This window comes from Aphelocoma coerulescens, chromosome 15, assembly GCF_041296385.1.
Source record: "Aphelocoma coerulescens isolate FSJ_1873_10779 chromosome 15, UR_Acoe_1.0, whole genome shotgun sequence".
In the NCBI taxonomy this organism is placed as follows: Eukaryota; Metazoa; Chordata; class Aves; order Passeriformes; family Corvidae; genus Aphelocoma; species Aphelocoma coerulescens.
In genome coordinates, this window is record NC_091029.1 from 2,882,875 (window position 1) to 2,898,729 (window position 15,855).

At 44.1% G+C, this 15,855-nt stretch overlaps 1 protein-coding gene across 4 annotated transcripts; it reads right to left on the reverse strand.

Annotated features, from left to right (window-relative positions):
* Positions 1-1,158: 1,158 nt before the first annotated feature.
* On the reverse strand, positions 1,159-15,617 carry CCDC62 (coiled-coil domain containing 62). 4 transcript variants are annotated; one of them, XR_011155469.1, is made up of 12 exons: positions 15,154-15,485; positions 14,676-14,868; positions 13,911-14,077; positions 13,534-13,635; positions 13,023-13,194; positions 12,836-12,937; positions 11,762-11,850; positions 10,884-10,984; positions 6,362-6,530; positions 5,617-5,745; positions 2,754-3,351; positions 1,159-1,851 (listed from the first exon to the last, which is right to left on the reverse strand). XR_011155469.1 is itself a non-coding variant. In XM_069031063.1 (11 exons), the coding sequence occupies exons 1-11, from the start codon at positions 15,187-15,189 to the stop codon at positions 1,822-1,824; spliced, it is 1,290 nt and encodes a 429-aa protein (XP_068887164.1). In that variant the 5' UTR covers positions 15,190-15,485; the 3' UTR covers positions 1,159-1,821. The 4 variants fall into 4 exon arrangements, 3 of the variants coding, with proteins under 3 accessions (XP_068887164.1, XP_068887163.1, XP_068887162.1); XM_069031063.1 differs by lacking the exon at positions 2,754-3,351; XM_069031062.1 differs by lacking the exons at positions 1,159-1,851; positions 2,754-3,351; positions 5,617-5,745; positions 6,362-6,530 and adding exons at positions 7,825-10,289; positions 15,534-15,617 and having other exon boundaries at positions 15,154-15,301.
* Between the last annotated feature and the right edge of the window lie 238 nt (positions 15,618-15,855).

A 15,855-nucleotide genomic window follows, 5' to 3' on the forward strand; every position in this document is an offset into this window, starting at 1 on the left:
GCAAGGCCGTCCCTTCTCAGTGCCCGTGTTCACCCCTCTCCCAATGCACCTGCACACACACGCGCAGCTCATCCTGAGCCCCGGAGCTCCAACGCCAATTCCCGTTAGCAAAGTCAATGACCGGAGCTCGCATCCACCCTGCGGAAAGGCCGCGGCTGAACAGAAGCTTTGTTGTCTTTAAATAATAACTCAGTCCAAGGATACAATAGCAAAGGGCTCCCTGGAGTATTTGAGCTGCTTCCAGAAATAAGGCTCTGAGTTTGAAGCGTTTCCATACGAGCCTCAGAGTGTGGTCAATAATGCAGCTGGGTTTTAAGTCACTTAGTGCTGAATAAATTAACCCAATTATTCCCCTTCTTCCCATTCCACAAATCCAGGGCAGCCCCGATACAAAATCATAGTGCTCTGCAGATCCTTGATGCATTGCTTGAGCTCAGTTTTCTATATTGATTTTAAAGCCATCATTTTAAACTCTCAAGGGGTTTAAACTCAATGAGTTCATCCAGTAACCTCAAACACATTTAAACCGGTGCAGCTCCCGCTTGGATGTTACACCAATTTCTCTGTGGAGCTGCTGGACGGCTTCAGGGTGAGCATCACAGCATTGTTATCATTGGCTTTTTTAGGGGAATTTGTGTCATAGCCACAGCAGGAGATGGTGAGGATGGAGCCTGAGAAGGTTCTGTGCAGGTAGAGGAATAAATGCACTGTAAAGGCTTGAGGAAATTTGGAAAGAGCTGGAGCAGCTGAGCTTCCTTCCTTCTGTGGGTAACACTGGCGAGCAGGCAGGGAAAGAGTCTGGAGAAGACCAGCTCTGATCAGAACTGGCCACCTAATTCGAGGGCATTAATACCCAGAGGAAAGGCTGTCACTGGGGTAATTAAAGAGAAAACAGAACATGAAATGAAAGAGTTAACGAGGGGAATCCACGGAGTGTTGTGTTTCTCTGCAATAATTGGTGGCAGTGGATGGAGCGGAGACTCCCACCTTTGGCTGCCCTCGAGCAGGAAAAACACTGGCACAGGGCTGTGGGAGGGGCACTGGTGTCCCAAAGTGCTCCCAACCTGCATGGGACCAAGCAGCCCACTTGTGCTGTGCTGAGAAGTGTCAGAAATTCAGTGCTAAATGTGTTCAATGGGCAAGAAAGACACAGCAAAGCATCACCTTTATTAGCTTATTTGATCTCTCTTAGTTAAAAAATAAGTTCAAATTGTGGTAACAGCATGTCTTGTCCAATCAGCAAAGATAAATCCAGTTTAAATGCTAAAAAAAGGTCACATCATACTTGGCTACTGCTCTGCAGTGCAAACAGAGGCCATACACACCTGATCTGATAAACTTTTGCTGGAAGAACCAGCTCCTGAGTGTGGAAAGTTGTTCTGCCCACCTTGTGGGTGACAGCTCTCCCATTTCAGCAACATCGGTGACATTCCTGCTTGCAACACTAATTGGGAACTTCCTATAAACATTATTCTCTCTCTCTACAAGGCAAGAAATCCAGAACAAAAAGCTTGGCTGTGTCATACTCTATAAATATTTCAGAGCCACCATAAAAAAAAAGAAAAATAGTTCCTATGTTGTAACAATTACACACTTCAGATTCTTAAAAAACAAGCTAGTGTTTAACCTGAGCTCTCAGCTATAAAAATAGCTTTGTTAATCTTGGCATAATTCTGTGTTTTATTTCAAGATAAAATACATTCCCGCAGAGTCACATCTTCGTGCCACTTGTGAGTCTTTCAAACACTCAGGAGGACCATGGAAAAAAATGAGGTAACTTTCCATTGTAGCTGCTGGGTTGATGATCCTCAGTCCTCAGAATTACTTCTGTGTTGGAAACAACTTCTTCCTCTGCAGAAAATGAAAAGATTTTTATTAAAAAGCAGGAACATTTCCTCTGAAATATCTGATGCAACCACACGTTTGTCAATTTACTACACACATTTTCACACTGCAAACAGAGTAAGAACACAGAGTAAAAATATAAAGAGGAAAAAGTAAACAAAGTACTTCACAGAAAGACAACAGTCAGGGCCACCACCGGGGTGTTGGGAAATAAAACCTTTCCAGCTGGCTTTGAGGAAAGGAGTGATCTTTGTGCCCCAGGCCAGCCACTGAGTCACCATTTATGAGCAGTGGCACATGCTGCTGTGTCCAAAACTGAATATAGCCTTTTACTCACTGCTTTCCTCCTGAGTTCTTCAACTCCCTCCCTCCCACCCAACCTCTCTCTAGAGGCAAAACAACTGACTGATGAGAATGGCTAAATCACTGGCAGCTTGGGAGGAAATTACCCTAATGTTTGTCAGTGCACCTGCCTTCAAATGAGTTTCAAAGCAATTTAAAACCAAACAAACACAACCAAAATCAATTCAGTCGCTTCTGTATATGAAACTCCACAAATATTTAGTTATTTCTGGACCTGCTCTGCTTCAGATCTAACTGATCACAGTGATTCAGTGCCTTTTAACACACAAAGAAAATGAGAATTACACATTAGCCAGTGCCTCGCAGAGTCACTCATTCTTGTCATGGATCTACAGTGGATTGTGGTGTGTTTGTTCCACTGGCTCTTTCTCACTTGAGGCAAATGTGATTATTTCTGTAGGCTCAGCGTGCTCTCACCACTCTGCTGCCTCAGCACGGGGCTCAGCACTTTTGGGGATTTGCTCCTGAAGCTTTGTAACATCAGTGGTTTCAGCATGCAAGTCACAGTGCTGGCTTCAGCCTATAAAACCTCCGGCTGCTTTTACCTTTTTCTTTTTAGGAAAAGAAGAGCTCTCTCTGTGCACAGGAATGTTACAGCAGAGTCAGGTTTGGCATTCCAGCTACTCAGCATCCATCTCCTCCAAGAGCTCCATCAGCTGCACTCCGCAGACCCGACGGGTTTTGAGAGAGGACTCAGTGTCTCCAGGCTTAATGCAGAACCAGCAGGACAAGAGGTGCTGCAAACCACCCAGACTCCCCAGGGCACAGCAGGTTTGGCTCCTCAGGGCACAAACAGCTCAGGGACTGCAGCTGGAATATCCAACAGAGAACTGAGCACCAGCTCCCCACTGGATTGAGGCTGATCCACATGAGAAACCCGGTGCCACACAGTGTCACAGCCCAGCTGGCTGTGGGATAACCTCCCTTTGCAGGCATGAGCTCAGGTTGTGTCAGCACTGGAAGATTTCTTTTTTTTGCCAGTTTTTCTCCTCATTGTTGCTGGTTCTTATTCAGTTTCATGTGGTGTTCAGGATTTTGACCATATCTGGTTACACTTTTGTCCTCAGAACCAGACAAGGTGGTGCCTATCGCAAGCATCCAATCCACAATAGGAGAACAAATAATCAGAGAGTGAGAAATTTCCTGATTCAAAAAGAAAAAAACAATCTGCTGTGGGTAAGGCTACTTTGGATATTCTGAAACAGCTCTATTCAATACATTCTACTTCTGGGGCTCTGAGCCCAGGAACAGTATCCTAAAACAGCCCTTGGCCTTGGCACTGGAAAAAAACTTCCCAATCTCTCATTCAACAATGTTCACATCCTTGATCCTGTTATCTGTAACACACAGAAGGGTTTTAACTACAATAAGGAGAGTGCAGGTACTGGGGAATGAAACTGTGAGATCTGACTGCCCTGAGGATGAGGAACATGCTTGAGAAAAGTTTAATTATTTGACTAAAGGAACTACTTGCTGCCTTAATATCTGTTTGCTGTTACAGTAATCACAAGAGTTTTATTGGAAATGCACTTAGAATCCTGTGCCAGGCCCACCTCAGAAATCCATAAAGTGTATTAATATTGCAGATGCATTTATATAGAGGGAAGCAAACAATAAAAGATGAAGCTGAAAACACCTTCATGTTCACGGAACATCACAGAGAAAAAAAAGAAGCTTAGCATCTCTTTCTTCTGCAGCAGATAACTGGCTTCTGTGAAGAGTTTCTGCAAGCTCTGTTGTTTCCATTGTAATGTAAAAAAACTACATGGAAATCAAAGGACTCAGAGAATAAAATTTCCAGAGCTGCCAGGTTCAAGATGGTGAGCAGCAGGGGTACACTTCTTAATTCCCTCTTCTCCTCCCTCCCCCAAGCAGGACACAGAATCCAACATGTACAAATTCTTCCTGATGAAATTCTAAAGGCTGTTTTTTAATATGTATTATGTTCTGAAGCTCAGTTTAAAACAGCCCCAGGTAAGCCTGGTTTTAAGCACAGGTTAGTTGGCCTGCATAGATTAACTCGAACATGCTTGACGAGTTTTTGCCCAGAACCGCTCTGAAAGCAGATCAAAGCTCCACAGATGTGGCTCAGGATCTGCTCCCGCCACTACACACGAGCCTGCTTCATTTTCTATCCACTAAAGCACCCGTGCTGAAGGAGAAGCCAATTTCCAAGCTCAAAAATGCAGCATCAGATTATAAAGCAGAGTCATGGGCAGCCGGAGTAGCCGAGCTGTGACGTGCCAAGCAGTGAGCAGGAGCCAGACAGCTGATGGGGCTGGGCAAGAGCCACAAGCAAGCACTGTGTTGGAGGGAGCTTTTCAGGAATCCTCCTACTCAGGAGTCTTTGCAAAAGACTAAACTGCTGCTGTCTTTGCCACTGAATGAAATCCTGCAGAGGAACTTCTGAACAAAATATCCTTTCAGTTTATGCAAACGCTGGCACACAACCTTTACACTCAGGCCCAGCACAGCGAAGGTTTTATGGTGCTGAATGTTATAAAAATGGCTTTGTCTGTTCCTTACAGTAACGTTGTTCTGGTCAAGTTCATCTAAGGCTAAAAGGAGTGCAACTCTTTAGAGGGAGGTGATACTTGTGAGGATGAAGATGAGGGTTCAGCACTGCTCTGAACCCAGGAGCCTAAATCCTCCCTTTGGGATATAAACAAGTGTACTCATTTCTAGGGACAAAAGGTACAATGTCCTTGTCAAACAAGGTAGAAATTCTTATGGATATTTATCCACCAAACAAGTGACCCTTTCTCTGATTACTTCTACTGCCCAAATACTCACCAGGAACTTTATCAGCACTTGTGCTCATAAAATAAACTGCCGTGACAGCTACATACAGGTTCTTTTCTTTGACCACTGTATATATTCTCTGACCCTGAGCCTGCAATGAAGGAGCTAAAACTATTAACCCACAAAAGCTCTAAATTTATTTAAGCTGTGCTTCTGGTTTAAATCCTTATCAGAAAGTATCCTATATACCACCTATTCCCTATACTGCCCTCCTTTCCATGAATATAATAATAAACTAGTTCTGACTGTGAGTCTCTGGGACAGCAGAGCAGTGAGTGTGTGCTGAGCCTGAGAAATCATCTCATTTTCTTCAAGGGAGAAAGAACCAGTGTTCACTTTGTTTTAGACCTCCTACAGCTTGCCCCAAAATGACTTCTGCCTTCCATCTGTTTAGACACATGCAGAAGTCAAATCCTGTCATGACCTTGAGCAGCCATACAGAATCCTATAAAAAATTCAAGCACTAAGGCATGCAGGAACTGTCTCTTCATAACCAATATCCTCCTCATGCTTTGCTAATGCAGTGCAAGCCAAGCATAAGGGAAAGGATGTTCCCAATCAGTATTCCTGAGCACCTGACCTGGGTCCTGGGAGAGCAATCTGTACCTTATTCATGGTGTTGGTGTTGGCAATGCAGGAAGGGCTGGTGTGGAGAAGGCTGAGCTCCAGATCAGTAAGTATCTGTCGGGACTGGGCCAGCGAGCGCTCCAGCTTCCAGAACAGGGAACTGGTATCCTGGGGGACACAGAGAGGAGCCAGAGTTATGGAGGGATCTTTTTTTGGAGTATTTAAAAGAATTATAAAGCACCAAGAACTAGCATTTTGATTTTGAAATGTTTCTGTTCAAAATACTGCAACGTAACAGACACTGTCTAACTGCTGGTGCTTCTGATTAACACAGAGCTCCTTCCTACTGCCATTTTTTAACACATTTCCACATGCATGTATATGGAGCTCACACAAGAGAGGATAAAGGAGAGAATAAAGACATGAGAAAGAGGGAAGACCAAGCAGAACAGGAAAGAAACATATCCAACAGCTTCTGATAACTGCATCCACGTGTACTCAGATATTTAGTGGAATTACCAATTAGACAGCATCCATTTTCTTCAAGCTTTTCATTCCAAAACCTTATTTATTTTTTAAAAACTCATTTATACTTATGCTGTCAAAGGCATATTGAGACAACAAGGAGTTGTTTTTAAAAAATAATGCTACCACCTTTTCCTTAAGCCTGCTGTCTCATCATTTGAGTCCCCAGTTCTTCCATGCTGGAAGACATTTGCATTCCTACCACCAGTCATAATTCCCCTTAAAATCAGTCAAGGACATTGTGCAATGAGATACTGACTGTGTTCATGCAGCATCTGTTTGTTGGTTTAGTCACTGCCAAGTCACTGATGTCCAGAGGGGAGTCTTCACCAGAGGATTTCCCAGAATTTTGAGTCATGTCACTCTTCTGAGTGGATGTCAAATGGGGAGAAGCCAAGTGGTAGGAATTCAGATCCACGTTTTCTTCACTGTTAAAAAAAATTAATACATTGGCAGAAACAGTATCACCATCCTTCTTAAACTTTCAAGGGAAAATCGTGGCACAACATAAATAACTGTGGGCCCTGAGCCAAGGAAACCAAGAAGCTTGGGAGGTTATCCTGTTCCTCAGAGCATTCCCATGCTTTACAGCTTCCCTAGATCGGTTTCATCCTCTGAGGACAAGGGCTTGACATTCAACCAGTCTCAGCCAGCTCCATGACCATGTGCTTGAGTGTGCACTTAACCCTGCAAAGAGCACATGAAAGGCAATACTTCATTCTTCCCAATACTCTGCTACTCCCTCTTCCCTCACACCCAACTCCCTTCTTGGTTTTAATCAACCATTAGGCAAATTAATATTTGCAGGTGTACCTTTCAAGGGAATTTCACAGTCATCATCTTACTTCAGAGATCACAGGAGAGCTTTTCCAAAGAGGCTTGGGTTTATTTATTTTTAAATACAGGAGCAAACCACATTCATCAACTTCTGAACATAACAGAAGCAGAGTGCTAGCCCTGCCTGGATAGGCAAATAATGAAAAAAAATGTGTATTTTAAAGAAAATATCATCTTTGAATTGACAACATTTCGTTAGATATTCTTTAGATACTTATTTTGGTGTAACAATGCATTCCATACCAGGCAAGACTGTTAAAAATAAGCGTATTTTTAACTGACATTCAATCTAGGAAAAAGCCCTCATGAGAGTTGCCAGCTCATGAGTGCCTGCTGTGTCCCATTTCACTTCTCCCATAAAAGACTGGGATAAAACAGACTCTCTTTTAGGAGAGAAAAGCTCGTGTCTGTGTTTGTGACAAGGAAAGGTTCTGTGGAGACGTGAGGGAACAAGCAGCCTGGAACAGGGATGTGAGGACATGAGATGAGCGTGGCCTGTCCTGGAAAACACGCAGGTTGGAAAGGAAGGGGAAACAGGTTTGATTTTGAGGCAGAGAAATGGCTCAGGAATGGGTGGCTTAGTCCAGCCCGAGCAGACTCAACAAGTACCTGCTGATGCACCATCTTTAAAATGGGAATTGAGATAAAAATCCAAAGGCAGCAAACATTGGCCCAACATAAATGAAGTCACCAAGTCAGAACACACAGAAATGATTCCTGCACTCAGGGATTTCACAATCCCCTTTGCTGTTGGGGAAGGTATTTGACTGTTAACAGCCTCCTTGTTGGCTGCTCCAGAATTCAGGAACTCATGGCAAAAATATTTGCTGGGCTGACAGGGAGGTGCCAGCACCCTTCCCTAAACACAAACTACATCATCAGCACTATGAAAGCAGCAATGGAAAACTGGAGAATCCAGATTCAAGTCCCAGGAGGAACGTTGTGTTTGGTCTCTGCCATTAATCCCTCACAGAAGCAATGCTCCTGCCTTCCTCCCATTTACGGGCGAGGATTTATTGCCTGGCAAATCCGAGTCTGCAGAGGCTGGAGAGCAGACAGTCAGGGATTTGCACTGAGTCAATCCATCTCCAATTAGCAGGGCCCCAGGACCAAATGTGGGCATCAAGAAAACTGGATAGCTCAGCAGCAAATCCCCAGTGGGTAGCACAGCCCCCCCTAACTAGAGGATATCTTTTCTAGCTGCACTGTCCAGCTTAAATTTGTCCATTTTCTTTTAAAATTCACTCAAGGACAAGACAAATAGGACAAGACAAAAAGTGAAAGCAGCTTTCATGATCCAGCCTCAAAAGGGATTTGGAGGGATGGCAGTGTGTCATTGGTGCTGCCAGGGGAGTAGAGAAGAAAGGTCAGGGTAGACAGAAGGGGAGTGGAGTCTTTTCAATGATTTATATCCAGTGGAAACTAGAGCGAGCCCACACGGGTGTGTGAAGCTCAGCTAAGGCACGTGGGAATGTGCCAGGCCAGCATTCTTTTTCAGTGGCTGCCCATTCACCTTGTTCCTGAACAGGTTTGTCTCACTGCAGGAACGATTTCTACAATATTTCTATTCCAAAAGCCACACAGAATGAAAGCATCCATACATCAGATCTTTCCATTCCAAAACATTAATCTGTTTGGATGCTGGGCAGACTTGCTGGCAAACACTGTTAGCAGGTTTAAACAGCTGTTAATTTACTGTGCTTGTCAAACCACCAGCTGGAAGGCTCCTCCTCTGGCTAAAAGGCAGCTATGAAATTACTGTGAAACTTCAGAAATCCTTCTAAAACAGAGCTGGCAAATCAATTTTTTGAAAGGAAATAGAGGAACCAACAGAACAAATCCAGAGCAAGCCCCAGCTCTGAATGCCTTTGCTTGTGCAGGCACAAAGCTACTTCTGAGCAGCGTTTTTATCTCTGAGACATTCCAACACCACTGAGGCACCTGAGTCTTCTTCTGACACTTCTCAGCATTAGAAACCTCATTGTGCTTGTCCCCAACCACCTGTCCTCTTCCTCCCACAGCACAGACAGAGGGATAGAGTCCCATGAACTGGATGGTGGACAGATTGCTGTCCTGTAAATCTTGCCATCTCATTTCTTGCCCTGACAGAGGCAGCAGCCTGTGCTTAGAGCTGTGTCCTACATTCTTGCCCAGCCAAGGTGTGATTTCTCAATAGAAATAACACAGTCACTAAAGCATCACACAAAACCTGGATCTGTTTCTTGCCTCACAGAAACATCATGGTACCAGTCCAGCTCTGGTCAGAAGGTATTTGACCCATCAGAGTTACAAGCAACACCCGGGATTTCAAAAAATCCTAAGATTTTCTCAATTAGTTTATTTGGCTAAGTTATATGGTATTGCAGCTTCTCCTGCCCACACAGCTCTTGAGGATAAGAGATGAGGAAAAATAAATGCATAAAAATAGAATAATGATACTTTAAGAGCTATTTTTATTTTAAATTTGTTACTTTTCAAGTTGATAGACTAAATTTAAACCAGCAGTTACTTTATACATAGCTTGAGATAATATCAGGAGCTTATATTCCTAAGTTTCTACATAACTCTATCTTATACTTATTTCTTAAAGGCAACAAACTCATAACCTTTTTGAGCAGGTACATTTAATCTCTTTTGCAGTCTCAAAACAGCTGTAATCTTTTCCACAGCGTGTATTTCCAACTCTCTTTTTGGGTTTGAAAATCTCCAGCCATTCCAGATCTGATACTGGCTTCCATCGTTCATCTTCATTTACAATTAAGTTATTAATACAGGAATCAGATTCAGACTTGCAAGTCACAGGAGTGTCTCTGCTTTCTTGGCCACACTCAATTTCAGATCTCTCTTCCCAGGTTTTCTTTCCATTATCACTTTTTTCAGATGTGATGTTCTGGATCAAAGTGCTTTGCAAATCTACATGAGATCTTATGTTAAGCCAATGATCATATGAAGGCAAAGACACCTCAAAGGTTTGTTGGTCTCTGCTTTTCACTCCATTCTCTCCAATTTCCCTGTTTCTCAATGGCCTTGTGCTGTTTGCCTCATGAAATTTTTCACTGTCTAGCTCATCAAAGCTTGATGCAACATCCTGCTTTTCTCCTTCTTCCGCAGGGACAGCCAAGCCTTTCACAACTTTTTGACACCGCTTTAAGAACGCTGAGGTAGTTTCCTCCAAGTCTGAAGCATTCTGTAACTGTCTATTATCTACTTCACACATCTCAGGGGTGGGTTTTACCCTACTTGCTGGAACTGGTGCAGTTCCACACTCCTCGCACATCCTGTGGCTGCCCTCAGTCCTACCCATGTCTGTCTCGCTGGGGCTTTCAGAGGCAGAGAATGTGGCCCCTGTGCTACAACGGCACGACAAAAAAAAGTCAGAAACACTGCAGGTAAAGAGCATCCCCAAGTGCACTCCTAAAGCTCTACAGAACAGAGGCTGCTGCCAGGGTTCTGCAGCAGCTCATACATCACCAGGCAACTGTATCCTGCCAAAACCCCCCCCAGAAAATCTGCCCAGATCCGGCTGTTACTTTTCAAATCAGTCTGAGAGTTCCCTCATGTTTTATGCAGTGTGGTAATTCTGTCTGAACCTCCAGGGTGTGCACCAATTCTCTAAGTTTACTTCCTAAAATAAACTTAGCTTTTTAAACAAAAGTAGTAGGGAGTCAGATTAACACCCCTACCACCAGACTACTTCATTTTCTAAAAAAATCATGAGCTGTCTGGCCTGCTACAATACTTGGTCTGTGACTGATGTTCACGGCCTCTCTCAACCAAATAAAAAACACGGTACTTGACAGCTTCACTGGATGTTTGTGGTTGAGTCCAGCAAAGCCATCCTGACCCAGCACACACCTCTGTTAGGATGTTAGCTAAGGCTGAACAGTGAAGTCTCTCTTTGAGGATAAACTATTTAAGAAAAAAAAAATTAAAAATATCTTTACCTCCTTCCACTTGCTGCCTTTTCATGCTTTTGCCTGGAATCCTGAGAGTTATCCAGGTTGACATGAAGGAAGTGTAAGTCCCACTGCTGTTTTACACAGACCTGTTAGAGACCATGAGGGGCATTAGTAAATGTCTGGGTGCAGGAACATCACCATCAGGTAGTACCACAGTGCCTGTCTTCCAAAAATATCCTCAAAATGTTTTTCTAAACCAATGCCTGTAGTCAAACAGTTGACAAAGACTTCCAAATCTAAGAGGACATCTCTGTATGTATTTAGGAAAATAACATTTTGCAGCAATAAACAGGATTTCTATTAGAAGATTGGACTATTCTTCTAAGATGGAACCACACTGAACCATAAATAAAATACCATCACTGTTACCTGATACTTAATTCATGTTATTATGTTGTCCACAGTTACAGAATGTAACACGGATGATGACCATGGGATTTGGCTTTCACTGCAGGGGATTTTTTGTGAAGCTAACGGAGAAGGTAACTACCCATCAATTATTTACAGTTTAAAAAATGGAACATGCCTTGAGAACCTCACCTGAGAGCAGGTGAACACACAGGGTTTAAGTCTTGAAAAACAAATCTGCCAGGACACCACACCCCTTACACTGCTGAGTTCACCTTGGGCAGGTGTGCAATCCCAATCCTGCTGCCCTTCACTTGACTTCCCAGCAAGCACCATGGGCTTAACCCCAAACGAAACAAATCAACATTCTACAGGGATCCCAGCAAGGCACAAACAGATTTTTTTTTTCCCTAATTAATAATAATCAGATCTAACTTCTTTACACTGTTCCACGCAGGTCTGATGTGACTGAAAATGCTTCTCTAACCTCAGCAGAAACACAATCAGGGCTGTACCTGTCGCAAGCTGGACAATTCTTTTTCAATCCGCACTTGCTTGGACTTGGCAAACTGATAAAGTTGGTCCTTTCTCTGTGCTTCCTCCACTGTTTCAAAACATAATAATTGTTTCAATTACTTCAGGTGAATAGACACAAAGCAAGTGCATTGCTAATGCTGTGTCTGTAGCAGTAGAAGGCGGTACTGAAACAAAACAAAAGCATTTTCTTAAGATCAACAGGATCTGTTTCTCCTCCAGATAAAAAGAGCACAAAACCCACAAGAAAACGAAAAAATCAAGTGTTTTCCTTGGGCTTTTCCTCAGCACCTGACTTCATTTTACTAGCAGCAATACTGTGCTTCATTGACTGATTTATTTAACATTTTCAGAAAGGAAAGGAAATAGAAAAGGGAAAGGGAAAAGGGGGAAAAAAAGAGGCAAGGATAAAGGAAATTCAGTTAATTAATTCTAATTCATGCACGTACAGGGAAGCGCTGAGAAACAATTCCCGATTCTATTGGTTTTACAATAATGAGACATGGGATCAATGTCTGGCAAAGGTAATAGCAAACTAGAAGTGATAAGCAAGGAAATTTTCCAGCAGAGGACACCTTTGGCCACCTAATCTTTCAAGGTCTCTGTGGTTGTCCCCAAGAATATTGCAGTGACCTTTTCTATCCACTGCAGCACCAGATGTTCTTCCATCCAAAACCAAAGGTATTACAGAGTGCAGGATGCAATTTACCAAGGTCTGCATATTAAACCAGCCTAAACCAAACCCATCGGCTAAAGCAAGCAACAGAGAAGAGAAAGTCTCAAAATTTTCAGGAGAGAATCCCCCAAGCCACTTACTCCCCCCCCGTGTAACCACTTTGGTGAACTTTCTGCTTTCACAAGATTTTATAAAGTGTCCCTGCAGAAGCCCCAGATATTGCTTCCATAGAAGAATGGCACACAAGGGATATACTTTTATTAAACTGCAAGGAAGGTAGGTAACAAGCTGCCTCCTTCACAGATATCAGTGAACTGCTGCCTAGAAGCCTCTGAGCTGTTGAAAGCCAAGGCATGAAAGGCCAACTGCCCACGCTTACCTGCCAGTATCAGCTCACTCCTCAAGCAGCCATTTTCTTGTTTCAGGTGACTGATTTCCTCCTGGTGCTTGCTGCTTTCTTTCATCTTTTCAGAGAGGACATCTGTAAAACAAAGTGTAGCATTTCCCAGAGTGAAAAGGAGTCGTGCTGGCCTACACTAAATTAGGTGCCCAGTATAAACATTTACCTTTCATCTTATTTACTTGAAACACGACATCGCTCAGGGTCAGTTTGAGGTCTTGCTGTTCTCTGTTGCGACTGAATTCCATCAGCTTTGCTGCATGCAGTGCACCTTCCAGTGTCTTAAACTTGGATGTAACCTCAGTAATCTGATCAGTTGTTTCAATTAAGGCCTTGTCCTGAAATAGAAAAGAGAATGAATTCTTATTTTTTATGTTATGGGTGGGTTTTGACAAAACAACAGTACATCTTTCTGCAGCAGTTAAAGCGATCCACAGACTCCCTTCTGAGCTTTTGGGGAAAAAAAAAACCAACCCTAAAATTAAAGCTTGGAAACAAGCTTGTTTATGAAAATAAACCAGTTTATTGCTGACTACTTTTCCCTTCTCAAACAAGCCTAAGAATTAGCCATGAGTGAGATCACCAGTGACAGAAGCCTCATGGCACAGTCAGCAACAGCTGCACTGCAGTTTGACCACATTTAGTGCCCATGAGATGACAGATGTTACAGGCGTTACCTTCAGCTGAAGCATAGTGAGAAGCTCCTGTTCCCTCGCTTGCAGCTGGCCTGTCTTAGCAGACAGTTCCAAAACTGAGCAGTGGAGACTCTGATTTTTCTCCTAGTGAACAGAAATAAGCATCAGCTATTACTTCAGTGATTCAAAGTTACTGATTTTTTCCAGTAAATGCATCCATGTTATTTAAACATCATGAATGGTTATGCAGGATCTTGAGCAAACTGGAGAAAAGAGGACTGGAGTAAAAATGATACCCCAATCAGCTTGTGATCAAGGGTCTTAATACCCTGCATGTCTCAGTTTTGGAATGTTACAGTTCATCACAGGCATCCTGTACATGCATGGACTGCAAAATCAGATCATTACTCAATCCCTACCTCCAGAGCCTGGCAGTGAACAGATGAATCTGATACTTTTTGGGTGAGCTCTTTAAACTTCTGTTGTGTGTTTTCAAGTGTTGTCTTACTGTCATTATGCTGGGATTCTAACAACTTCAACTTTTTGGTCAGTGATTTTATAATTGCATTTCTCTCGTTCAGCTCATCTGAAAAGGAAGGAGACAAAGTTATCTGTGAGAAAACAGCTCAGAGGCTGTCACGCAACTTCTTAAATCTCAGAAATCATTTAACCCAGTGTTTTAAAATCACACAATTTAGAACTGGATGCTTGTGTTGCACACTGTGAAGGAGGATTCCCTGGCTACCCAGGTCAGATGGAGCAGGAACCTGTGTGGTGAGCTCTGTGCTGAGACTGTTCAGAGCCACCAGGTGTTTCACTGGGTGGTTTGTGTTTGTTCAGAGCTGTGCAGCAGAACCTCAGGGCACAGGGCTCTGTAACTCGCCATCAAGTTGCAAATTTTTCTCTTCCCCCGACATTTATTTAATCAGATTATTTTTTAAATAATTCACAGAAGCAATTTACACATTCAGACGAGAAAGAGTTACCTGATCATCATACCCTCTTCAAAATCAGATCATTTCAGCACCAGTGTGGAAGTTTAGATCTCAGAAACAGACAATAAAATTTAAAGGCTGAAGGGTAGGAAAGGGTTCCTTATACGATGCAAAACTGTTATTGAGGGGTCAAAGCAGCTGAATATACTTTTAAGACCAAGATTTTCTTCTTTCCATCCCAACACTTACTGGTTAATAAGCTGCATCGTTCTGCTAAAGTCAGTATTTTTTGGCGATCATCTTCCCAGGCCTGAATGTGTCTCTCATGCACTGCCACCATGTCATTGAGCTCCTTGTCACGATCTTTCAGTTCTGCAATTAAAAGCTTGAGTTCTTGTCTCTGTCTCTTAATGATGCTGTTCTTGCGATCTGGGCTAAATGCCTATAAAGGGTGAGACAGGAATGCATTTCAACACAAGGAAGTGACAAATTATCTCATAATAAACTGGAGGCTTTTATTTCAGTAGAGTTATGTTTATATTATAAATAGAAACCATTTCGAAAAGTTCCTTATGCTCGTGGTACAACCTGTGGCCCTTGACTGAAGCCCTTTGCATGACAAGGTGGTACCACCTGTGGTCCATGACTCAAACCGTCAGCAGCGCAATGAGTACCCTCCAACCAAAAAGAGAGAGAGCTGATTGTTAGCGGCGCTTTCATGTTTTACCTGGGGAGAAGCAGAACGCAGCAGCGATGAACTCATAGGGGACTGGGGGCCAGAGCGCTGCCAGGCATTAGCGGAACCGGGAACGCTTCAAGGATGTCACGTTCAGCACGGAGGCTCCCGCGTTCAGCAGCCCCGGTACCCGCCGACCCTGAGGGAGCACAAGCGGCGCTGAGCCGGAGCGGGGCGGGGGCGGCCCCGCGGCCTCCCGCAGGCCTGAGGGGGGCCCTGAGGTACCTCCCCCGGGGAGCGGCCCCCCTTCCCGGGCAGGCCTGCAGCACCTCCCCGCTGTCCCGCCCGGCTGGGAAGGCCCTTCCCAAGCTCGGGGGTTTCCCGTGCCCCCCGTGCCCCCCGCCCGTTACCCGCGGCCGCCCCCAACCCACCGCCGCCGCCGCCCGGCCCCGCCCGCCGTTGGTGGAAGCTCCGCCCCGCACGGCGAAGGGGCCGCGGGTTCGAGTCCTGGGGCCGCCGGTTCGAGGCCCTCAGCCGCAGGTTCGAGTCCCGCGGCCGCCGCACCCGGAGCTCTGCGGGCGGGGCTGGAGCTGCCAGAAAAAATGCGATGATGAATAACGTTGTTAATAGGGGATGAGTAAGAACGCGGCAGGATGTTACGTGTTGGAGGCAACTTCCCTGTCCAGTGTTAAATAGGAGGACTACAGAGACGCAGTCATTTCTCGAGATACGCTACTCCAGATTTCCAGCTAT